Raw genomic sequence first — 25,525 nt, forward strand, 5'->3', positions numbered from 1 at the left:
ACAACCTGAGCTGAAACCAAGAGTCTGATGCTTACCCACCCAGGTGCCCCAAATGGGGGAAAGATTTGAGCAGATACTTCACCAAAGATGCTGGAATGGAAAGGGAAGGGGAAGGAGGAGGAGGGAAGAAGGGAAGAGGCAGGATGTGAGGGAGGAAGGGGAGGAGGGGGGGGAAGAGAGGGAGAGGGAGAAGCAGGGAAACTCAACTGCCTTGGAGGGAGAGACAAGAGTAGCCCCATCACCAGGGAAATGAACTGCAGGGCTTATGAAGCCACACTTCTGAGGGTCTCTTTTTGAGGGGCCAAAAAGAAGCCTGTATAGAGAGTTTAGGGTAGCCTAGCCAGAAAGAAGAAAGCTGTGTTTATCTTAAAAAGGACATGGGACAGACGGTAGGACGGATATCTCTGACAAAAAAAAAAAAAAAAGTTGAGATCATGATAGAATGGTCTCCCTCCCAACAAATTGCTGAGGCTTTGACTTCACAGCAATCCCACTGAAGTTGTCTTGAGATACCAACCAGGGCAGCAGTTAAGATATCTTTACTTTTAAAGTGTACTCCCAGCTTCTGCATTCCAGTGAAATCAGCCCAGCCTCTGTTCCTGGCCTCCCCGCTTGCAAGGTTCAGTTGCAGCATCTGACCATAATCACCCACTTCTGGTGAAAGTATAAACGGTTAGAGTGTGCGTTCCTTTGGGCTGCGATATCCAGCATGGGGCCGGATACTGTTCCTTGCTGCCCCCTGGACCTCAGGACCTGAGCCCTTGCCTGCTTAGACCTGTCCTAGCTTCCAGACTCTTCCAGCAGCCCCTTCCTGAGGTGCAACACACCCATGCACTGACATGGTACAAAGAAAGTCAAGGTTAAATGATTTTGCTAACCACAGGTGTTTAGGAGAACAAATGACTTGAACCCTGGTTTGCATTTGTTTTACTCTTATTCTTTTCACATACTTTAGTAATCTTTTTTTAGGAGAGACCATCCCCAATTTGTAGATAACCCCACAGTTACAAAAGACAGCTTTGACACTTCTCTCCACTTCTCCATGGCAACTATGGCCACCATGGAAACCACCGGGGCGAAGGGGGAGGGAAAAAACAAATACAGGATCTATGGGATCAGGAGTGAAGGAATGGGATCAACTGTGAAAACCAGTAGGATCTGGGGGGACTTCACTAGAGGAAAGATTCCCAAGCAGGACTAGCCTATTTGTAAGGTGACTACCCTGACCCAATATTTTCCTACCCTAACAGGAAAACTTTCTTTTGATTTTTTTCTGCTGCCTCGAGGCAAATCAAAGATTGATTTGGATTAACAAGTATCTTACTTTGACAATGGGAATAACTCTGTACTGATTAAAGGCCTACTAGCCATTGATTCGTGAGCATGACGGATTTGAAAGCTTCCAACCATGCCTTGTGGAAGTCAGCAACACCAAATAAACAAGAGCTTGGGTAGAAGGAGTAGAAACTCAAGTAAATTTGGAAAATGGAACATTTGAGGAGTATGGGAGGGGAAATGCTTGGAGCAACGTGAGAATGGGCAGTAGGAGAGGAGGCACCAGGGGGAAAAAGTGGGCAGGAAAGGAACGTGGACCTGATGACCAGCCACGGAGGGATAGCTGAGTAAAGCATGATGGTCCACCCACTGTATGGAAATTTCTCCGCCCATGTATAAAATGATCATTAACTCTATTGCAACAAGAGAAATTACTGATATTTCTGAATATTGGTATCTGAATAATACTGAAACCACTGATACTATGGAGTGACGAAAGCAAGAGGCATAAGAAAGAGATGTCAGAATTTGACAAATACGAACTTCGTCTGGTTCAGTATTTTCACTGGAGATGGACTTCTTCTCCTCCTCCTTCTCACGGTCTGGAAGGGACCTAATGGGGGGCACTTTGAACTGTGGGGATGAGGGAAACATCCTGTGGGTGGCACAGCAAAAACTTAGAGCCTGGACCCCTCTCAGCCTTATGGAGCAGAACCTCAATACCAGCCGAGACTTGAGCACAATAGAGAATTCAGCTTCTACCTGGCTCGAGTCACTGTTATCTGGGTCCCATGCAACCAAACCTACATCCTCTCCAGTGTTCCCCAATGTCCGGCCACCTGCCCTTTTTCCTAGCATACACTTCAGGCACTTCTGTGATTTGAATAATTTTCCATCTTGGGACGTGGGGTGGCTCAGTCGATTAAGCATCTGCCTTCAGCTCGGGTCACGATCCTGGGGTCCTGGGATAGAGTCCCACATCGGGCTCTCTGCTCAGCAGGGAGCCTACTTCTCCCTCTCTTTCTGTCCCTCCCCCTGCTTGCGTGCTCTCTCTCTAATCTTTAAAAAAAAAAATACATAAATAAATTTCCATCTTGTTCTTTAGTGAAAGAAGCTGTTGTCCACTTCCTACCTATAATTAGTATCAAATAGAGAGTAGAGCTTTCATGAAAGTAACTTTTTGTCAAACCCTAGCCTTGGGCAGCCATAATTCTTTCAAATACTAAGAATTGAGATGCCAGACCACAAAGCATTGTGTAAATTTCTATTATTTTACTATTAAAAATTTTCAATCTCAAAATTGGTTAATTTTAAAATAAAAACTAACCATATATTTGTTTTTATACATTATATACACTTGAGAAATAAATACTGTTCTAAGTGTTAAAAAAAAAAAAGCATCATTATATACAAATAAGGCTTCAAACCAAATTTATAAATACAAGACCCATGGAGGAATTGATTCCTAAGTCTTCCATTACCAAAAATAGAAGTCAGAAGTAATCGGGATGTACAGTCAACAACGCAGGCTGCACTTTGGCTAGAAACCATTCACAGAAGCAACAGAGGAAGCACACAATTTAAGAAAGTACCTAGAAGTAAGACTTGACCGGTTATGTCTTCGAAAGTTTGGCATTGAACAACAATACAACTTTGGCACAATACAGATTAAGACTGTGTCCTTTAAAAACCGAGGTACAGAGAAAATCACTCTTCTCCCCCAACCTGATATCACATCTCCTTTCAAATAAGTCTCATCCATAAAAAGCCCAGTTTCTGGGAACAGTTGCTTTCCCCGTTATATATTAATGACAAGGTTTATGGTTTTATGGATGGATCTGAAAACCAATTCCTTGTTTGTCACATCTGGGGTATACTGGTGGGAAAAGGCTATAGACCTCTTGATAAAGTTGCAGAAATGAGCACACCACAGACTTGCCTCCAGGAAATCTGGGTCATCCCCTGACTCCACCACCAACTTGGTATATAATTCCACGCATGTGGCCGAACCTCACGAAGCCTCAGTGTTGCCAAATAGAGACATGAGCTGCCCTGCTCACCTCCTGTTGTGAGTCTCTAGTTAGGTGATGCACGTGCAAATCTTTGGAAAAGTATAAAACCGTTTCCCAGATATCACATAGATTCACTCATATCAAGATAGAGAATTGGAGGCTTTCCTGAGCTCAACACAGAGAAGGCACGGGTATGAGAAGAAGGTATTCCTAGAAGGAAGAAGCACTGTATTAAATCTTAGTGGGGGCACCTGGGTGGCTCAGTCGGTTGGGTGTCTGCCTTCGGCTCGGGTCATGATCCCGGGGTCCTGGGATCGAGCCCCATATCGGGCTCCTTGCTCGGCAGGGAGCCTGCTTCTCCCTCTCCCTCTGCCTGCCACTCCCCCTGCTTGTGCTGTCAATAAATAAAATATAAAAAAAAAATCTTAGTGCCAGGTCTGTTTGATAGGAGCTGGTTTCTGTGTGAACGGATCTGTAGAACAGATATGTAACGCCTTCTATTTGCCTAAGCAGAAGAGATACTGCTCAGAAGCAGTTCCATTTGGCAGTTGGCCACCCTTCTGTCCCCAGCATGTATGACACTCTGCTTGCTCCCATGCAAGCAATGAAACGTGTCACTCTTCCAGAACTGGCTGAAACCCCTGAAGGCCTAGGATCCCCAACTCTCACACCCTGTAGCCCCCAGTGTCCCCCGTGCCCTTCATCACATGTATATCCATGAATCACCTACACTGGAAGGGAGTCTAGAAATCCCAACCCCCTCAGATTCCAAGTCTGGACAGGTTTATGAATGCATCTACTGCCATGTGCTAATTAAGGTTAAGTGCTTAATAAACATTTGTCCAATCAAAAAATAAGCAATGGAAAACCGAGAAAGCCAATAATGTGTGCTTTAGAGAGTGAGCTGGGGAGCAAGACGGAATGTCTGAAATATAACCAGTATTGATCAGTGCAGCCCACGGAACCCCAACAGTGAGGACCTCGCCACCACCCCAGGTCTTCACTCCCCTCTCTCTGGGGGAATGAGATCACAGGTCTGCCATCCTGATGCGAGACCTCTCCCCACCTCTCAGGTCAGGTCAGACAGTTGACAGCCTTCCACGCACTTCCACAAGTGTTCCTTATCAGGGAAACCCCAGGCTCTTCCAGTCACTTAGAAACCAGCCCAGTGTGCATAAGAGGCCCTGGGCCTTCGGCCCTTTGCACACAGGTCTGGAGTCAGAGCCATTTTAGAGCAGCAGGAACAGCAGGAACAGCAGTGCATGGTCCCCTCTGGCGAGAAGTCCCAACCGTCCTAGGAGGTAAGGTCCTGGGCCCAGCAAAGAGACTCTTCCCGGGGCTCGAGTGTCCAGGCCAAGAGGGGTCCTTCCATCAGGTGGGTCTTCAGCAGTAACTTTCCTCCGTGTCCTTGGAAGGCGGGGGTGGGAGGGCCTTGCTGGCCCCTCAGAGAAGCTCCACAGCTAGGCTGTAGGGAACCCTGTAAGAGAGGCGCTCCGTCACTCGCTTGGCAAACACGCCAGCCTGCACCGAGCGTGTCCTCTGCTGACCTCAAGACCAGGCTTTCTTACACACCTATCACACTCTTCTACTTGCTTCCCATTCAGAACAAGAGGAAAGGGTCCTGAGTGCCTCTTCCTCCCCTTCTCCCAACAAGCCACGGATCACTTGGGGAAACACAACACTGGGGAAGTCTCTGGGTTCCTAGTTACTTAAACCTTGGTGCTGGCTTGCACAGATTTAGTACAATACTCGTCCACACCACACACACACACACACACACACACACAAATGCAGGGAGAACTATCCATGAGTCCTCTTCGCCTTGACCTAGAAACACAAGAGAGACTGTAGGATGGCAGGAAGGGGACAAGACAGAATCCAGAGACCTTGATTCTACTCGAAGCTATGCTACTGCGCAACCGAACCTCCCAGAACCTTAGTCTCTTTTGTCAGTGAATAGGTGACCAGTATCCCATTGGGGGAGAGAATACTGAAGACATAACATATGTCTAGGAATGTCAGGACCTCCTTGTGTTGATGAATTACTCTGGCTTCTACTGCTTTCTATTCCTTTGAGGGTAAAGGAACGGGTGACTTGTTTTCTCAAAGAGGCAGTAGGAGGTGAGTCATACCATTCTCAACTGTTGTGAAGTTCTGGAGCAGAAAAGAAGAATAAAATGTCTTATCATAAGATATGTTATCATAAGAATAACGATAAGACGAGTGATCCTCCTTGGGCATGTCCAATCTACACGGCTGTTCTGAGGATCGATGAAATTAATATTTGGGGAAGCACTTGGAAAGGTATACATTTGAATACAAACATAAAGAATTAAAATTATTATTAGAGCAGAATTTTCTTTTTTTTTCTTTTTTTTAATTTTTTATTTTTTAAAGATTTTATTTATTTATTTATTTGAGAGAGAGAGAGAGAAACAGCATGAGAGGGGATAGGGTCAGAGGGAGAAGCAGGCTCCCTGCTGAGCCGGGAGCCCGATGCGGGACTCGATCCCAGGACTCCAGGATCATGGCCCGAGCCGAAGGCAGTCGCTCAACCAACTGAGCCACCCAGGCGCCCCTAGAGCAGAATTTTCTATGGGCCTGCGCTAGACTGAGCCACGTCATTAGACGGGCAGTTTTCAGAATGCTATGCATCCCGTGATCGCCAAGCTTGTGGTCAGGCTGGTGATCCTGAGCAGGAAACAGAGCAGTGGGGATGCAGCCTGGCCCCCAGGGCTGGCAGATGGTTAATCCCAGGAGACCCCAGCATGGGTGCAGCTGCTTGGTAACTGATACCTAGATCAAGGTGAGGTGATGCATCTGAGCAAGCAGAACCTCCACGCTCAAGAAAGACTACGGGCTTCAGAGTAAAGCAACGTACTTCAAATGTTCGCCCTGCCATCGCCAGCTGGGGGACCTAGAAAGAATGACCCAACTTCCCTGAGCCTCAGAGTCCACAACAGCATGCAGGGTTAATACCACCAGCGTCATGGGGTTGATGACAAAAGTAAATGAGATAGCATAGGGAAGGCATGGAACACAGGTGGGCACACGCCGCGTGCTTGGTATACCGCAGCAGCACCTGGGTTGGGGTAAGTGGTGGGGGCCCGTCTCCATCCTCCTCAGCAGGTGTTTAGGCTCAGAGGCTCTGCGATGAATTCCCCCTTTGGATGCACCGGCTGCCTCACACCATGAGACCAGCCTTTCCTCAATCTGAAATAATGGGACTCCAGAATGGGGCAATGGGACACTGAAGCAAGATGTGTGTTCTGTCTGACTCAGTGCCATGCACATGAGCATTCCTGCTTCTCAAAGAGGGGAAGAACTGCCCGATAGTATCCACTTACACCAACCGGGGCTCCGGAAAACCTACAAATGGGGACTATATCTGGCACTTCTACTTTATCTCCCACCTGACTCCCCACTCCAAACTTGTGCCCAGAAGGAAGCTAGGAGCCCTGGAACCTTCTGGAAGCCCTGGTCACCATGGAGAAATTCATTCTCAGATGGCCTGATTCCAGTGGGGCCATGGGCTGTGGATGCCTTCTGGGGGAGGCAGAACAAGAGGCAGAAAGACACCACCACCCTCTGACATCCTCCATACTCCACGGATTCGATCTCCTGCCAACAGGTCCGCTTCCCAAGAGAAGGGCTTTATATCGGTTTTGCTCACTGCTGTGTCCCATATGCCCAGACCCATGTCTAGCACATGCTGGAGCACCTGTCAACATACGATGCATATGAGAAAGTCCCAGTTACCTGGTTTCATTTTTCATTCTCCAGCCATCTCGACACTTGTGGAACCAGAGCTCTTGGCCAGGGGAGATGCTGGTGTTCTCTAAGTCTTGCACACAAAAAGTTAATCTAGGACAAAAAAGAAACCACCCATGTAGCCAAAACTCTAGTGGGGGAGGCACATGGCTTGCCTCAGGCAGATGGTGCTTTCTGAATCCAACGTGGACCTAGCAAGGAGAAAAGGGCGTCTTCATCATACCACACCCTGACCCAAACCTTCGGAACTCCCCACTGCTGCTACAAGGGTCCTAAACGTGTCTCGCTCGGACATCTGCCATGATCTGGTTCATGCAGATTTTCATCACACCGCTTCCACTTTCTTCTGTCTGTCCATCCAAAAGTCTGCCTACCTTTCAAAGCATAGCCCATCTGAAGCCTCCCTGACTGCCCAAGCCCTTGACCTTAATAGAAAAGCATATTGTTATACAAGTGTTGTTTCTGCTATTGTCATTACCTTGTATGGTATGGAGTTAGTAATGAATGTCTTGTCTTATTTTAACACATTATACACTGCCTTGAATTGCTCATGGATTCCCATACCTGTGGTGGACTACACACTCCTCAAATGGAGGAATTCAAGGTACCTCCATTAGGGTGCTCAGAAATACCCACTGATAAGCATAACTGGAATTCAGCTGTGGGTCAAAATCAAAGATTCAGAAAATGCTCAACCAAGATCATGGAAAAAAATCAGTACTCAGATAACCATTTCGACTATAACTTAGAGCCAAACCATGTGGACCTTGATGGTGTGTAGTTAGCATGACCCCATGACCAAAAGACGTATATGGGACACCTGACCCTGATGTATGGGATGTGCTGACTGAAGGGACAAAAGCCACATTCAGAACAGGTTTAAGAACCTTAACCAGGAAGACCAAACAGCCCACAAACATATAAGAAGGGGACCCACCTCATGGAGATCAGGAAATTAAAACACATTAACACAACAGTAAGGGACCAATTCACACCCAATGGTGAGAGTGTCCCACCAAGTGGAGGTGAGGAGGAGGGAAAGGAGACTCTTACTCTTAGATTGTCAATTTGTCTAAACACTGTGGAAGGAGATTTAATAATATCTGGTCATTCTGGAGAACACGTTTACTGTAACCCCGTGACAGGGGAAGGGTGCCAAAGGGCTTCAGCTCCCCCAATTCCCAGGTTTCTAGGCCAGAATCTCTCAGACAAGGGACGCAAGCCTCCCTACCCCCTCGGCCACTCTGTGCCACAGGTGATGGATAGAAACGGGCCACATGAAGAACTGTGATGGAGACAAAAAACCAGACTAGGTACAGAGAGGGTGGAGGCTGCTTCCTCTCATGCCCAGGCTGGCAGTGACCTCCCAGCAGCCCACAGCCAGATGTGGCCAAGGAAACCCTCCTCTCTTGACAAAAGACCGGCTTCCCTGACTTCTGCTCAGAGAGTCCAGGCACAGTTTCAGGGGCTGATACATGTAGGTCTGGAGTTCTCGTGCCAGGCTGAAGGTTACAAACCATGGGGGACTGCGAGCTGGCGTAGTACAGAGGATTCTCTGTTACTTGACATCAGGGCCCCACCCCATAACCTTGACTCACAGGCTCCGCAGGAAGGATATAATGCTCTGAAAATCAGGTGCTGGGGAAACCAGGGCCTCAGGCAGGCCTCATCCATGGGGGTTTCCTAGGCTCGATACTTGAGTTTTCTCTGGACAGGGGCAGGCGAAGATGTTGGCTGCCCAGACCCCATAGCAAATGGATCAGCAAGGCAGTGCCCCTAAGGAGGAGCCCTCCTTCCTCTGGGCCAACACAGGGTCTGGCAAACACAACCGAGGCTGGACTCCAGCCTGCACTTTGCCCACCCCCCTCAGCTGAGGGCCCGGAATCAGGACACAAGCTATACAATGGTTGACAGAGGTCTCCACGGAGAATTCACTTTCCCTTACAGAAGTGTCTGCGGTGTTGCCCATGTGCTGTGGGCACGGCAAGGCTGGAGATGCCTGCTGGGCAAAGGGGAGGACGCGGCGGAGGCAGGCGCGCTCGGCTCCCCATTGACACGAGGCCCTTACCTCCGCTGAGTTTCCCCCGACTTGACCCGGATGCTCCTGATACTCAGTTCCCGCTCAGCGCTGTGGGGCTGAGACAGGTAGCTGCGAAGCTCCTTCCACAGGTTGTACCAGGACTGAGCTGTCCCCTCCCAGGTGAGTTTGATCTTCAGGAGGTCTCCCAGGTCCTCCTCGGTGTAGACCAGGAAGGTGTTGGTGGCGTTCAGCCCGATCTGCTCCACTCTGCAAGGGGACATGGGGCGGGTGTCACCCACCTGCCCCCGCAAAACTGCCCCGCAGTGACTGCAGACAAATGGGCCCACAGACACTGGTCTCCCTCTGAACTCCCAGCCCCTTCCTGCCTATCCCCCTCATTTGACACATGGGGGGTCTGTCCCACCCCGTTCGTGTGCATATACATCTGGTCCCCCAAGGAAGGTGTGTATGACCTGAGCCCTAGGAAGCTAGTACTTTACGACATTACTTTGCAATCCCAGAATTACTTGGCATGGCGCTTTGCACCTTGCATGCGTTCAACAAACACACTGATTGCTATGTGCCCTTCCCACAGACAATTAGAAACGGTGCAGGAATGGCATTTATGTTCCAAATTTCCTACAGCCTCAGGTGTCAGGCGTTGCCTGAAATGAAACAGTAGTCTCTGTCCAGATGATCCAAAAGCTTCTCATGCTGCTGATTCATCCAGGGGCATCCGTCCCAGAGAGGGTCTGAGTCAAGGGCTTGGTGGAGAGCGTGGCCCACAGATGCCTCTGGAGCCGCCCAGCCCCTCCCGTAGGCCCTCAGGCTGCACTCCCCTGCACTTGTTCACACACTCCCACACTCGCTCAATCTTAGACTGACTTGTTCTGGGTCCTGAACCCATCAAAGGGAGCGTGTGACTTACATTTCCAAAGGCAGAAGCTGGGAGTCTGCACTGGTACCATAAAGGGTGACATAAAAGTTGGGTTCGATTTCTCCCATCGTCTTGTAGCTGAAGATATGGATTTTCATCTGATAATGGTAAACTGCAGAGATAGTGGAACAAAGGCCTTTGTGAGCTTTGCTGGCCATCTCAGGACACCCCAACTCAAATTGAGTCACCCAGCACATTGAGTTTTTAGGGGCTGATGTCCCTTTGGTCCAGCCCAGCCTCCAGCCTCCCTCTGCTCTTGTTCAGTCCAATGGCGTAAGGGATCACTGCAGTATCGAATTGAGCCCCAAACGTGGAGTTCAGGGAATTTGGGGAGGGGGGCAGTTCCAGCTTAGCTGTGCGACCTTGAATGAAGGACCAAGGTATTAACTCTTTGAACCCCAGCTTCCTCATATGTAAAATAACACCCACAAACCCCTATGGTCTTAGAGCATGTTGTAAAAATGCAAGACATGATTTTGCTTCCCTGTTGGTCCAATCCAGATGTGTTGTGACACTCAAATGAGAAAAATAGGAAATAGCTTTGCAAAAGGCAAATGCAAAGAAATGAAAAAATGAGGGGAAGAATGAAGGGGAGGAAATCGGAGGGGTAGACGAACCATGAGAGACGATGGACTCTGAAAAACAAACTGAGGGTTCTAGAGGGGAGGGGGGTGGGAGGATGGGTTAGCCTGGTGATGGGTATTGAGGAGGGCACATTCTGCATGGAGCACAGGGTGTTATGCACAAACAATGAATCATGGAACACTACATCTAAAACTAATGATGTAATGTATGGGGATAATATAAGAATAAAAAAATTAAAAATAAAAAAATAAAGGGAGAAAAAAAAAGAAATGAAAAAATGTCAGGGCGCCTGGGTGGCTCAGTCGTTGGGCGTCTGCCTTCGGCTCAGGTCATGATCCCAGGGTCCTGGGATCGAGCCCCGCATCGGGCTCCCTGCTCCTCCCTCTTCTACTCCCTCTGCTTGTGTTCCCTCTCTCACTGTGTCTCTCTCTGTCAAAGAAATAAATAAAATCTTTAAAAAATAATAAAAATAAATTAAAAAAAAGAAATGAAAAAATGTCTATCTTAATACAAAATTAAGATACTGGGCGCCTGGGTGGCTCAGTTGGTTAAGCGACTGCCTTCGGCTCAGGTCATGATCCTGGAGTCCCGGGATCGAGTCCCGCATCGGGCTCCCTGCTCGGTGGGGAGTCTGCTTCTCCCTCTGACCCTCCTCCCTCTCATGTGCTCTCTCTCTCTCTCTCATTCTCTCTCTGTCAAATAAATAAATAAAATCTTTAAAAAAAAATTAAAAAAAAAAGAAATGAAAAAATGTCTACCTTAACACAAAATTAAGATACTGATATTGCGATCAGGGAGTGATGCTGTGCATCGCGAAAGGAGTCCCCACCACTTATTTTTAATGCTTAACTTTCCCAGGGCATGCACAGCATCCTCTGATTTGCAGCGATTTGACCTCACTAGTGCCAGCCCCAACTCCCGGCCTGGGATGTGCCCTTTCCACAACATGGTATCGAGAAGAGCGGAAGAGATGAAGGGCCCTCCTCGGGGCCCTGTGGGGCCTGAGGGTTACCTCTGAATGGCATGCCCGCCCGGGTTTTGAGATACATTTTGCTGTTCCTCTTGCTCCTCGTTTTCTTAGCATTGTATCCTATGCTGTTACAGCGGTTCTTCCGGCAACTGAGGCAGATCCCCTTCTTGAAGCGATTTGAGTCCGTGCACTGGAAGGCAAAACTCGGCTTGTCCCGATTCACCAGGGAGTCGACAAAGAGGTGCACAGCCCGCTCATGCTCACATTTCACCACCTCCGTGATTGCTGGGGGAGGGAGAGACAGGGGACAATGCAGGATGAGCCTCTCATCAAATACAGATTATGACCCCAGGGCCCATAGAGGTGGAGTAACTTGCTCAGAGTCCCACGATCACTTGGTTACGAAGTTAGGAGTATAATTTGGATTTTCTGGCCCACGGTACAGCATTATTTCCTGTCACCAGAAGCTAAAGCCCATAGTTCAGTAAATCCTAGGACCTTAAGAAAAATTTGACACAAAACCATCCCATCCCTTCCTCAGTAACACCACCAGCTTTAAGGAATGCCGTCATCTGATGGGGGTCCTGGCATCGACCCCTAAGCCTTGCAGGGGCTACTCGGATATTATCCCATTGGGAGAGGGCTACAGTCTTAAGACTGAATGAGAGGGAGTGGGACATCTGAAGGGCAGAGCATCAGAGTGCAGAGAGCCGACGGGGGCAAAGACGCAGCAAGACTGCCAGGACCCAAAGCAGGGAGTAGGGGGAAACCCGGAAAGAGATGGGTCATTGCGGCCACACATCAGTTTCAGCAGGAAATTCAGTTCAACCCAAGTCTGCTGATAACAGGCTCAGGCATTCAGAAGGTAAATCATACGTGAACGGAGACATCATCTTGGCTTTCCTTCTTTAAAATGTCACATAAAATTAAATTTTAGTGCATCCATTCTGTACAAGATTGTACAGCCTTTAAAAAGAATAAGGTAGGGGCGCCTGGGTGGCTCAGTCGATTAAGTGTCTGCCTTTGGCTCAGGTCATGATCCCAGGGTCCTGGGATCGAGCCCCGCATCGGGCTCCCTGCTCAGCAGGGAGTCTGCTTCTCCCTCTCCCTCTGCTGCTTCCCCTGCTTGTGCTCTCTCATGCCCTCTCTCTCAAATAAATAAAATCATTTAAAAAAAGCATAAGTTAAGTAAATCTATGTGCTCTGATGCTTAAGGATATTCATTTTATATATATACATATATATACACACACACATATATAATGACTGAAAACGGAAAGTTACAGAACAATGTGATTTTGAAAAATATAATCTCTCACACACATATGCACGTGCACACACACACATTTGCAAAGAAAAAAGACTAGAAGGACACATACAAAATTGTTCCTATTGGCTACCTCTGAAGAACAAAAGAGGGAATGGGAGGAAGGGGTTTACTTTTTGCTCTATGCGATTCTGCATTGCTTGATTTTTTTCCCCCAACAAATATATATTCCTTTTCTTATAAAAAGAAATTAATCAATAATAACTGGGACCTCAAAGCATGAGGTCGCCAAGAAGAGACCCATAGATGGCTGTTAACAAGCCTGTAGAAGGATGAACTGTACATGGGGTTGGCAGCCCCTGTGGGGTGGGGGCATAATGAAACGAACATTGTTGGGAGCACTACCAGCTGGGGCTGATTGAGGAGGAGATGTGATAACCAAGTCAAACGTCTCCATGAAGCAGAAAATAAGGAACTCACTTCCATATGCAATTGACCCCAAGACGTCATTGAGTCCACAGCCCGGCTGAAAGTCACCGCCGTTGGGGTAGATGTCGATGTGGCCCACGGGCATCTGAATCCCGATGCTCAGGCCAAAGGAACGTGTGTAGGTGTGGAGCACATCCACAAAGTCTGCATCGTCGGGGGACAGCCTCTTGTGGATGTCCACCCCTTCAAACAAGGGCCCGGCGGGATCCAAACCTACAGCAGAAGGGGGAGCCAAGACCAACTGTGTCAGATGTGCCAAATCCATGAGTCCTGAGTTAAAAGTAAATCCACGTGCGCACAAGGAAGGCATCCTCGGAACCAAGACCAGTAAATCTGGAACCATGTGATGCCCGCACTTGGGGAACCTGCGCTTTCTTCTGGAGCCTTCACCTGTCCTCACAACTCAATGGGCTCAGAAAACTGGCTGCCAGGTTCACAATGACATGCAGCTCCCAGGAGCCCCAGACTGTCAGAAATGGAGCAGTTCTAGAAAGAACTCAGGCTGGCTGAACTAAGCCATTAGTCCCATTTATTCTGCCACTGGAAGCCTTCCGCAGCCTTAATTTAGCAGGCCTTTTATGGAATAACCAAGCTACCTCCATCTTCTGGAGGGAAGACTCAGTTTACCCAAACTGAGCTATTTGCATGTGGACTTACTCTTCCCCTTCCTTTAGTGATGAATCAGGCCCAAGGGTAGAATGGTAAGATCAGGAGTACGGGCCACACCAGACACACTGAGGATCCATAGCCCAGGCTTCCAGAATTCCTGTATTTTGCAGCTAGAAGGAGAAATCTTTTTGCCTGCAAACTTTCTGCATTGAACAGGCAAGCAGCAACGTAGAGAGAACTGGTTCTCACATTTAAAACAGCACAAATATCACTGGGAGGTTGTTGAAAATTCAAATTCTACTATGTAACTATAAAAAAAAACTCGGGAGGAGGGGCGCCTGGGTGGCTCAGTGGGTTAAGTGTCTGCCTTCAGCTCAGGTCATGATCCCGGGGTCCTGGGATGGAGCCCCACGTGGGGCTCCCTGCTCAGCTGGCAGCCTGCTTCTCCCTTTCCCTCTGCCACTCCCCCCTGCTCATGCATGCTGTCTCTCTCTCTATAAATAAATAAAATCTTTAAAAAAAAAAAACTCTGGACACACAAGCCCTACCTATGTATATGTGTGCTGGCGGAGAGGGCAGGGCAGGGAAGCGAACAGGTAGTAGCAACAATAAAAGAGACTTTTACTTTGGACCACGTGAATGTAAACCATTCAAAAAAAGAGTTTGCAAAGCATGAGATGCAGATTCTCCAACCCGGTCGAGATTCTGATTGCCAAGTCTGGTGTGGAGCCCAGAAATGTGTTATTTATTCCCCAGGTGATCCTAAAAGGAGGTGGTCTATGAACTAGATCGGAAAGAACTTCTCCCACCGTCAGTATCATCGATAACATTGAACCTGAACATCTTAATCCATACAGTTCATGTGAGGTATTAAGAGATTAAGTGCTTGGGCGCCTGGGTGGTTCAGTTGGTTAAGCGACTGCCTTCAGCTCAGGTCATGATCCCAGGGTCCTGGGATCGAGTCCCGCATCGGGCTCCCTGCTTTGCGGGGAGCCTGCTTCTCCCTCTCCCACTCCCCCTGCTTGTGTTCCCTCTCTCGCTGTGTCTCTCTCTGTCAAATAAATAAATAAAATCTTTAAAAAAAAAAGAGAGAGATTAAGTGCTTGTCAGTGTAAATACTAGCCGCTATTACCAAGCTCAAGTAATTACGGGAGCCGACTTCCTGCCCCCTGGTAGGCTCTCTGCCCTACAGACACAGGGAGAGGGCCTGGAGAAAGTTGAGAATACTGTGCACTGTTTAGTCTAGAACGGTGGTTCTCAGCTGGGAGTGATGTTGCTCCTAAGGGGACATTTGGCAATGTCTGGAGACATTTGGGGTTGTCACAGTGGCAGGGAGAAGGAGAGAAGCTGCTAGTGGGTGGAGGCCAGGGAGGCTGATAAACATCCAGCAATGCTCAGGTCAGCTCCCACAACAAAGCATTAGCTGACCCAAAATATGCACAGTGCTGAGGCTGAGGCACCGCGGTCTGGAAACACCACATCAGAGAGGAGTTAAGACTGAGAGCAGGGTCGTAAAAGGACGAGAGGGGTAACAGAACCCGTCAGATCCCAGCACAAGAGAACCAGGGAGCACACTGTGCAGCTTGAATCACTGGGGTGATTTCAGAGGAAACAAGAGGCAGAGCTATTGTCTGGAGTGGACAGTACATTCATGAAACTCGCCACTCAGGAGGACTGTAGAGACTGAAAGGAAGCAGAAGAAGTTTAGAGAAATGCCCGTACGACCACGGCAGAAAGGCAGCCCGGGCTGCCTGGTGGTTCATCCGTAGCCCAGGGCCCCAAAGGAGGATGCCACAGAAGCAGTAACCCCCCAGCACAGCCCACGAGGACTCGGTTCAGAGGCTTCCAAGGGCTACAGTACCAACACAAGCGCCTCCCCCTGCCTCTTGCTATGTTTTCTGGAAGAAAAAAAGAGAGAGAGGAGACCATTCTGCTTTGCAACCAATACAGGAGAGGGGCTCTTTGCTTGATGTGAACAAAAGTCTCCACCAGACGGTCAGTGCCATGGAAACCAAGCTGAGCTGGAAGAATGTGGGCAGCTGACAGGGCTTTTGGAGAAGATGACCGGGGGGTGGGAGGAGGGGGGGAGGGGGCGGGCAGGCTCAGCCTTCACCTCCCCAGACTCACCCAGCCTGACACAGGGCCAGGGCTCACAGATGCTGGGGAAAAGTTGCACACTTTACTTTTTTTAACTAGGAATAGGAGGGAGAGCTTGTCCCCGCCAAAAAAAAAAAAAAAAAAAGAACAGGTGGAGAACCACCCCTTCTTCCATTCAGTCAGAGCCCTTCCAAAGATGTTCTGTCCAGCAAATGGAATACATCCGTGCATGCACACGCATACACACCCAGGAAAACCTCTGCACTGCGGCCTGGCAGGGCCGGGCCTGCTGCATTTCAATTGCTATTTTATCTCCACCAGCAAAGGAGAGGTGGGATGGCCCTGTGGCTAGGTACGGGTTCTGCAAGCTGACGGCCTGGGTTTGAATCCTGGCGCTGCTACTTAGGATGTAAGCCGTTGCACCCATTATTTAAGCACCGAGTCCTGGTTTCCCCATGCGGAAAGGCCCCTTTTGCCCCACTGCGCTGAGTCTTAGAGATAGCATGAAGTCCTTGTCACATCTTAGGTACTTGACGTTAGGAAGCATCTGGCCCAGGGTCTGTACAGAGTGGACACTGAATTCATAGTTCTTGAAGGAACGAATGAATCTGCTTGCTTATTTGTAACTAACTAGACACAGGGTCGATTAGAAATCTACAAACTCTTCCCTGGTATCTCACAGAATTCTCTCAAAAGCCTAAGAAGGTAAAACTCTGGCAACCCCCGTCCACAGCTCCAATCCAAGCGAGACTAGGGTTCAGGTGTCCCCCTGTTGGCCCCCATACAGCGGCATCATGGGTCTCAGGACCCCACACAAGCTGCAGTCTGGTCCTTCTACTAGTTGGGACCACCTGGTTCCCAGGCCCATGTGAAGTCTACCGAGGGAGGGGAGGAGAGTAGGCACTCCTCCCGCATTGGACACGCACAACAGCCGCATCAGGTGCACCACGTAACCCTCTGAAGGGCCGCTAGGCAACTGGACAGAGGGTACTCCTTCCCACCGTGCTCACCCAGCCCCAGCGCACAGAGAAAGGCTGGAGAACAGGGACATGCTCTGGACATGCAGACGGCTCAGAGCACTGATTAGCATTCGGCCCCAGAGCCCGCATCTCAGCAGCTGCCACCCAAACAGACAGGGGGAGAGAACTGGAAAACTCTTCCCTAGCCCCATCTCATTTCAGATTCAGAGAGAAGGAACGGGAGGATCTGCAGCTTGTCCTTGCAGCCAATGACCCTCATGGGGGGCAGGGGGGATGGGGACGCGATACTTGTATGTGCTGCAGTTTGAACAAGGCTGGTCTGGCTCTGAACATCATGCCTCTCTCTCACTGGGGGCCAGGGGGAGCTGCTCAGACAATGGAACCCAGAGTGGCTTACAGCTGAACAGCTTTGCACCAGCAAAGGGTTAATGAGCAGTCACGTGGCCACACAATCATGGTCCACCTGGACGCTCAGGCCCCACAGGCTTGGTAAACAAAAACGAGGCTCTCAGGCTATGCTAAATCAAATAACTGGACCTAAAGGAGTGTGTGCACGGGTGTGTGTGTGTGTGTGTGTGTGTGTACATTAGACTGAAGCCCAGGGATGACTGGAGGTGAGCCAATAAAATTTCACAAATAAATCTACCCCACCAGCTTGGTGCTAAAACCTGAAGCTTTACTAAATCGTTTGTTAGTTAAGGACTCCCTTCTTCCCTGTTTTAAAATAAAAACACTGCCGGGAAAGAAATTGATCAAATCTTTCTTTCTAGGTGACCAGTTGGGCCCTTGGTATTTTGGAGGAGAGAGGGAAGCTGGGAGTGAAGATGAATCAAAGAATTCTGGAAGGAAGATAAAAGTTTAGGGCACCAAATTTGCCATTAATTTCAGCCTAGAGGAAGCACAAAAATGGGAAAGAAAATCTTTCCCACTTTTCAAATCATTAAATGATTTAATCCAAACACACATCAGAAGCTCACCAAGATGGAAAACACAATTTTTTCATTGACGACCTGGGTACCAACATCAGAACGGCCTCTTTAATGACAAAATTGAAGCATCCATTCTAAACAGATAATTACCACTAATAAACGTGCCCGCAAAACATTGGGAAAAGCCTGTTGATGGATGAAATAGAACTAAAGCAAACTACTAGAATCCGCCACTCTTTCATTTCCCTGAGCATCGCTGGCAGACAACGGAGCGAGCCTCAGAGGTTCACAGGTCAGGATCCCCCCCAGTTCTGCACGTTAGTTATTAGCTGTTTGCTCCTGGGCATTTCCTTGCCTGTCCGACTAGACAGGTGGTTTTCAAACTATGTTCCCTGACGTTCTGGGGCCCTGAGATTTCTCTGCGTAAGGGGAAGGCCCCCTAGCAAAGTAAGCACTACCCACCATCTATCTAGCTGCGACCAGAATATCCCTTTTATCTGTTTCATGTATCAGGGTCCCACACAAGTTCAACTTGTAAGAAGGACTCTGTGGCCGAAGAGAACACTGGAAAGCTCTGGATTAGATACCCTCTGGGTTCGTTCCAAAGCTAACCCTTCATGGCTCCCTCGTGCTGCCTCTGCGGGAGCGCTCCAGTTCAGAAAAGCCAGCGTGGCAGGGGGGCTGAGGGAGTTTGGGGGTGAGCCCAGAGCGCAGGAAGCAGATCCTACCTGTGATTCTGCCCACCGTGCCTTTCACGAAGTTGCCAACATACCCAGCCACGTGAGCTCCCAGGCTGTAGCCGATCAAGTGGACATTCCTGAGAGAAAAATCATCCTTCTCCTGCGGGAAGTCACAAAAGTGACTGTGAGTGAAGTGTGTGGTCCTGAGCCCACAGGGTCACCAGCAATTCAACAATCCTATGGCCACAAGGAAGAGCCAGGGGAACCGGGGACAGAGACTTGCCAGGGCGTCGCCCGCCTTGCTGTCAATGAGACAGGGATGGGATGAAGCCAGGGAAGGGGAGGGCAAAAGGACTTTACGGCACTTTAAATGCCAAGCGCTGAGGGCAGGGTGGAGGTTATGACTGGAAGCTACATACCTGACCCTTGGGCTACATTTCCATTCCCTCGGGCACTATGGGAGGCACCCGACTCACTGGACACTAAGCGCCAGCCACAGGCTGCAGGAGCTTACTCTCTCCCCACTTCTTAGGCCCCAGGAGCTGCTGGTCTGCTCACCGCAAAGCTACCCAGAGAGAGGGCACTTCGCTGGCAGGGTGAGGAGGTGGGGCCTGGACCCCACAGCTCAGAAACCCAGCTCTACAAAACAACCCAGGCAGAGAACTGGGGTACGGCTTGAGAACCCTGACCAGACTGCTGCCAGGAGTCATCCGATTCCATGGGCAAAAGGAAGGTCAGACTGGAATCGCCCAGATCATGGGGTCACTTTGCCAGTACACCCCTGCCTCCGGCTAAGTCCGCTGATCTCAGGCAAATCATTAACCTATAGAGAGTAAATGTAAGACCTCGAGATCTGCTTTCCACACTTAATATTTTAAGCGTCGAATTAGACTGCATTTGTTGGAACCAAACTTCTCCTTCCCCTGAGGACAGCCACCCTTCAGAGGAAAAGAGTGGACTTCAGTAAGTTTTCAAGATTTCATGCTGGTCCTGGCTCCTGACTATTCCCAACCTGAGGGCATCAGCGAGGAATGACCCATCAGGCGAATTTTCCTCCGGCAAATAAAGCGATAGGCAAGATCCAGAGATACATCAATAACTAAAACGCTTTCCAAAGTTCCAGCTTTCAAGCATTTCAAGCAATACTTAATTCAGTAAAAATTTGAATCCCAAAGACATTCTTAGACTCCTGGAGTTCACTGTCACCCAGTCTGAGCTGTATTCTCTTAAGCAGTTTCGGGTTCAAGATCTTGTTCTTAAGAGCGGTTACCTGCAGCCAGTCGAGCATCCTTGCAACACTGTGTCCCACCACCCTGGTGTTATTGACCGCGTCCGTGTAAAGCTGGTGGGCCAGGGGAAGCCAGTCAACCACGACAACATTGGCTTCTTTCTCTCTTATCTGCAGGGCTGACACCAGCTTGTATAGCCAACTTTCAAACATGCCACTCATCTGCAAAGAAAGCAGAGCATTTAAAAAAATTCTTCTTATGGGTTTCAGAAATCCGAATGAATATGGAATTCAGTTCCATGACCCTCTCCCCAGCCAGTTCCAGAACTTTCACAATGGCTGCTCAGGCTCCAAACCTTTGCACGTAAGCAGGGCCGGCCACAGCCAGGATTGCTACGTGAGTGTTGGGTCTCCCATTGCTCTTTATATCTTGCTTTTTCCCAACAAAATTTCCATAGCTGGTGTCTTAGGCTGCCACCCACTGTCCAGTAGGGCCACTATGACATAAGTGGTGGTGGCCGTTCTGGCCTGGGGTTAGCCAGAGTCCCTATCACAGATAAGCACGTGGTGCCAAAAGGCAGCTGGGAAGGGTTGCCTTGGAGAATTAGCTTCTCTATCAGAGATGCAAGGAGATGCTGTCTCCTAGGCAAACGCAGAGTTAACAGATGACCCCTTCCCACAGCTCATCTCTGCCATCCCTCTCGATTCCAGAGTAGGGAAGATCTCTCCTTGGAATCCCAAATTAGAACTCAGAACACATTTTCCCACAAAAACAAAGTTATAAATAGTGCCTAGGTCCAGTTCTAAACCTATCCACATGTACATTATTAGATAAATAGATTTTCTGTGCCTGGCCTGGGAACCCAAACGCCATTTACAATCTTGCTTCTATGGGAAACTGCTGTTCCAAGTTCCAAACAGATTACAAAAGAACTTTCTGGAATGCAACCCATTTGTAAGTTGCAGGCAGTTTGTATTTGCATTTTGACAAGGGGCCTTAAAAAGGTTCAGTTGCATGATTCTAATTGTAGGCTGTGGGATGAGGATGGATAGCCAAGCCCCTAACCATCTCTGCAGGCACATTAGGTAGATAGGCACTTACCCCCCACCCCCCACCCCCAGGCCTGACCCCAGCAGTTGGTGATAGACCTAAAGACCCAGAAAGCATTTAACGGATATGAATTTCTCATCATTAAAAGGAGGAATGTCCCCTCCCAATTAGCCCAGGCAGAAACCTGCTCACTTAATAGTGTCATTTTCCTACAGACCATCATTATACGAATGAATAAACCCCTCGCTGGTCAAAAGCTTCTAAAGCCGAGCATTAAAGCCCTTTTTTGTTGAAGTTTGTCATGGGCCTTTCAATGTGAATTGCTCAGCTAGGGCACATAAAGAGCACCAATGCCTTTAACCAGAGACATCTCTATGCAAACAGGAGGGCACCATGCCAACGGCGGCCAGCAATCCAGGCCAGCTGGCTCTGCATAGACTCTCAGAGCCAGTCAAGTTGCTGCATTTCAGCTCAGCTCTTAGGAGGCACGGCCCCCGGGAGGCAGTGGTTGACCAATGTAATTAAGTGTAATTAGAAGGCCCCTTAAGAGCCAGTGGAGCTGAGCTGCTGCCTTCAGGAGAGCCACTTTCTGACAGCCCAGCATTAAATACCACCCTGCTGGAGTCCCTATTGCCCCCTCAGCGAAGTGCCCATTACATTCTTCACAGCTGACTGCAACATAAGCAGCCCACAAGAAAAGAGGGAGAGAGAGAGAGAGAGAGAGCAGGATTGGGAAACACCAGTCCTCTTTTTAATTGACCCAAACAAAGGAAGCCAAATCTTGGGTCGAGCTGCAGAGCTCCCTCCCCTGGGGCTCACCGTCCATCCATGAATGATGAAAAAGGTTCTGGCTGTCATGTTGAAACCACAGTCTTCCAAGGGCTGGTTGTGCCCCAGGGAGAGGTAGCATCCTTCATGGTCCGAGTCCCTGGAGGTGCGGAGGTTGAATCTCACAGGAGATTTGGCAGCAACCTGTATATGCCCGGATTTGTGGTGCTCGTCTGGGGGAGAAAGAACAGAACGTGTGTGCATCTGGCGGGGGCTTGGACAAGTGAGAGACCTGGGGTCTAGTTCTAGTTCAATCTTCTTCTTTTTTTTTTTTATTTGAGAGAGAGAATGAGATAGAGAGCACGAGAGGAGGGAGGTTCAGAGAGAGAAGCAGACTCCCTGCCGAGCAGGGAGCCGGATGCGGGACTCGATCCTGGGACTCCAGGATCATGACTTGAGCCGAAGGCAGTCGCTTAACCAACTGAGCCACCCAGGCGCCCAAGATTTTATTTATTTATTTGACAGAGACAGAGATAGCGAGAGCAGGAACACAAGCAGCGGGAGTGGGAGAGGGAGAAGCAGGCTCCCCGCCGAGCAGGGAGCCCGATGCGGGGCTCGATCCAGGGACTCCAGGATCATGACCTGAGCCCAAGGCAGTCGCTTAACCAACTGAGCCACCCAGGCACCCGAGTTCTAGTTCAATCTTGAGCACATTACTTAATCCTCTGGGTTTCAGTGTTTATATCTGCCGAATGTTTTCTCCTCACTTCCCAGAAGAGTTGCAAAGATATGATAAAGGGACATCTCCATACTGAAGAATATTAGTTAGTCACTAGTCCTAATTACTATGAATTACTGTGACTCTGAAATAAACAGGTGTCTCTTGTTTTTCTTTCCTCTTCCCTATCAAACGAGTTCTCCTTCCCTCAAGTGACTACTTGGTCCTCACTTCTTTTCCTGAAATGCTAGGGACCAACTGAGATTCAGAATTCAGAATGTTTCAGATTTTAGAGAGGCCTTCTGGGACGTAAGCTATGTGGTATGTGACATCCCCAGTGCGGTCTGGGGCATTCCCCAATCATCAAACACATGAATATTTCTGCAAGGAAACACACAACCACTCACCACTCAAGGGCAAAAATAAAGGTTATAGATAGCCTCGGGTCAGTTCTGGTCCGTTTCTGCTGCCAAATGAGTTCAGGGCAGGTAAGGCCGTGTCTTGCTGCCAAACAAATTACCAAACAAATGTTCCAATTTTGAAAGCTTCTGGATTTTAAATTAGAGATAAGAAGCCATCAACTATCATACAGTGGGCTTCCTCTAGTATTCCCAGCTGGATTCCAGCACTTACTCCAAAGACCTCCTGCATCCTCAGGACTCCTTGCCATGCCAGACATGAGCCAGATGTTCTTCTAGTTTGTTAAATAAATGACTGAAGCCATAGGGGAAATTCATAAGAGCAGCAAAACCGTTCCTTCCCACTCCACTGCTCACACAGAGCGCCCAGCTCCCAAGATACAGCAGATGTTACTGAGGTCCCTATGGCCTCTTAACTCGAAGCACTGTCATCACCGCGCTATTATGGACAGTCATAAACGAACCCCATCCAGCATTCTTCCAGCCATCCAGGAAACTATCCCTTGATAACAGCTTAGGAAATTAGCAAATCGAACTCTCCTGTCACCCAGAGATCAAGGAAAAAAATACCAAATGACCACTCCAGGAGTTTCATTTATCCCAGAGTTAAGAAGCAAATGGAATCATGGAAGGAGAGACCAAAATGGTAGAGAAGGTGGCGATGGGGAGGAAAAGAATACACCAGATGTAAAAGGATAGGGTTCCAGAAAATGCAACTAAATATATATGAGCAGACCTCAGGTTAACTGTCATTAAAGTAATGAACAAAAGCTCCAGACGGCAGAAATTTGAACCATGGACAAAAATAGTCTGCTTCTCCAATTCCCACCCAGGTAGCCATTCACAGAGACCAGATGGGGAATTGTAGGAGAAAAGGACAAAAGTCTTCTGGCTTCCTGGGACAGATTTGTGGATAAACCCACATATTGACATAAAACGTTCACCTGAGTATCTGGCCTGACCCAGAGTTCTCCAGCTTCATTCCTACTACTTTCAGCCTGGGTCAGTTTGGCCTCTGGGACTTTACGATTGTTCTTCACCCATGTGCCCTCACGGCTCATTCTCTTAACGTCCTTCAGTTCCTTGCTCAGTGGTCAACTTCACAGTGAGGGAAGCCTGACCACAGATTAAAAGCCTGACCACCTTCTCCACCAACACCCTGTTCCTCCTCTGCTTTACTTTTCTCCTACTGAGCATCATTTATATATTTTAATTAGTTTGGTGTCTGTCTTCCCACTACTGAAATGTAAGCTCCATGAGGCAGGGGTCTTCATCTGTTTTGTTCATTGCTGTATCCAACGCCGCCCGCCCCCCCCCCCCCCGAAGAGGCACTAAGCAGGCACACAATAACTACTTTCTCAACTGAAAGAATAGCCCACGAATACTCAGAATCACGGGAACACAGAAGTTGGAAGGAACCTTAGCGCTTTACAAGAGAGGAGCTAGAGATGTGAGTAAAGCAAAGCTTTCCCATTCATTCAAATTAACCTGCCCTCGTGTACATAAACTGACATGGGCCAACATCATGCCCATGATGGCTCAACCTCAGCAGAATAGTAGAAAATGAGATAATGGGGTGGAGTTTAGGGGATCTCCCCTCTCGCCTGCATAACTAATTGACTTGGCACCCCCGATGGGTGATCCTACCCTCATTCCACCAGGGCAGGCTTCCTCTAATGGAAGAGACTGCCATACAGGACTCCGAAGGAAGAAAGTCCAGCATCTAGGAGGAGGAAGGTGAAGAGAGGTAGGTAGGAAGAGTGGTGATTGGAAAGGGTGTAGGGGAGGAGGAGGCCCGCCACCTGGGGGAATAAGCCCCGCAGCCTTCCCCCACGTTACTCACCAAATGCTCCCTGCAAGCGCTAATCAAACCACAGCCAGCTACCCTGCCCCCCTAACTTTCCAAACACCTACACCCAGTTTAGAAGGAGGGGCACCAGGCGACTTAGCTCTAACAACCTCCTTGCTTCGCAAAGGGCAATGCTGAAGAGCCGTCGTCAGCCGACTCTGCTGGTTGGACGGCACCCATCCAGGGAACCTTATCATGGAAGGGGGTGGGGCGAGAGGGTGAGCGCGGGCCAGCGCCCCCGCCCGCCGGCGGCCTCTCGGATGCCTTTCTGGGGATGTCCTCGTCAGAAGCGCCAAGGAACAAATGAACCGCAAAGCTGACTAGAGGAGCGACTGGGCAGTGGGAAAGGCAAGAGGGTTTCGCAGGCACCAGGAGGGGCTGGAAAGGGGTCGGCAAGACAGAGAGGGGACGTGGCACAGGAAAGTTGGGGGTGGGTGGATGGGGCGGAGGGGAGTAAGAATAAGTGCACGTTACCTCGCCGCCATCCCTCCGGACCAGGGGGTGTGGAGCTTCCCGCGGCAAAGCAACAATAGACGCTCCAGAGGCAGAACAGAGGGACGGAGTTTCGCATCCTTCCCCGCCACACCCCCTTCCCCGAAACAGGGCTGAAAAAGAGAACACCTCTCCGGGTTTCTGGCAGTCCGCGCGGTAAGACCCGCAGTGGGCAGCCCTCTCGTGGCCAGAGAGCGGTGGCCTTAGCCAGCTGAAGGTGAAGGTGGGAGTGAAAGTTTGGCTAATCTGAGCCGCGGGGAGTGGCGGGGAGTATGAAGGGGCTTGAACTGGATCTGCTCTCACCCGTGCCGCCCGCCCGGGAAGCCAGGACTCGCCGCTGTCACTCCTCGAACTCCCGGCGAGGTAGTTTTTTAAAGTA

The 25,525-nt window shown here is 49.2% G+C and overlaps 1 protein-coding gene across 1 annotated transcript; it reads right to left on the minus strand.

Moving 5' to 3' along the window:
* Positions 1–111: 111 nt before the first annotated feature.
* LIPG (lipase G, endothelial type) lies at positions 112–25,509 on the minus strand. Its single transcript, XM_045886331.3, has 10 exons — positions 25,129–25,509; positions 21,720–21,901; positions 19,892–20,071; positions 18,670–18,781; positions 13,318–13,539; positions 11,613–11,855; positions 10,007–10,127; positions 9,127–9,345; positions 7,047–7,151; positions 112–4,764 (listed from the first exon to the last, which is right to left on the minus strand). Exons 1-10 carry the CDS (start codon positions 25,223–25,225, stop codon positions 4,731–4,733), a joined length of 1,515 nt encoding a protein of 504 aa, XP_045742287.1. The 5' UTR covers positions 25,226–25,509; the 3' UTR covers positions 112–4,730.
* Between the last annotated feature and the right edge of the window lie 16 nt (positions 25,510–25,525).

The sequence above is a fragment of the Mirounga angustirostris genome, unplaced genomic scaffold (genome assembly GCF_029215605.1).
Source record: "Mirounga angustirostris isolate CCGP_5_RB_7025 unplaced genomic scaffold, mMirAng1.0.hap1 SCAF_14, whole genome shotgun sequence".
Taxonomy (NCBI): Eukaryota; Metazoa; Chordata; class Mammalia; order Carnivora; family Phocidae; genus Mirounga; species Mirounga angustirostris.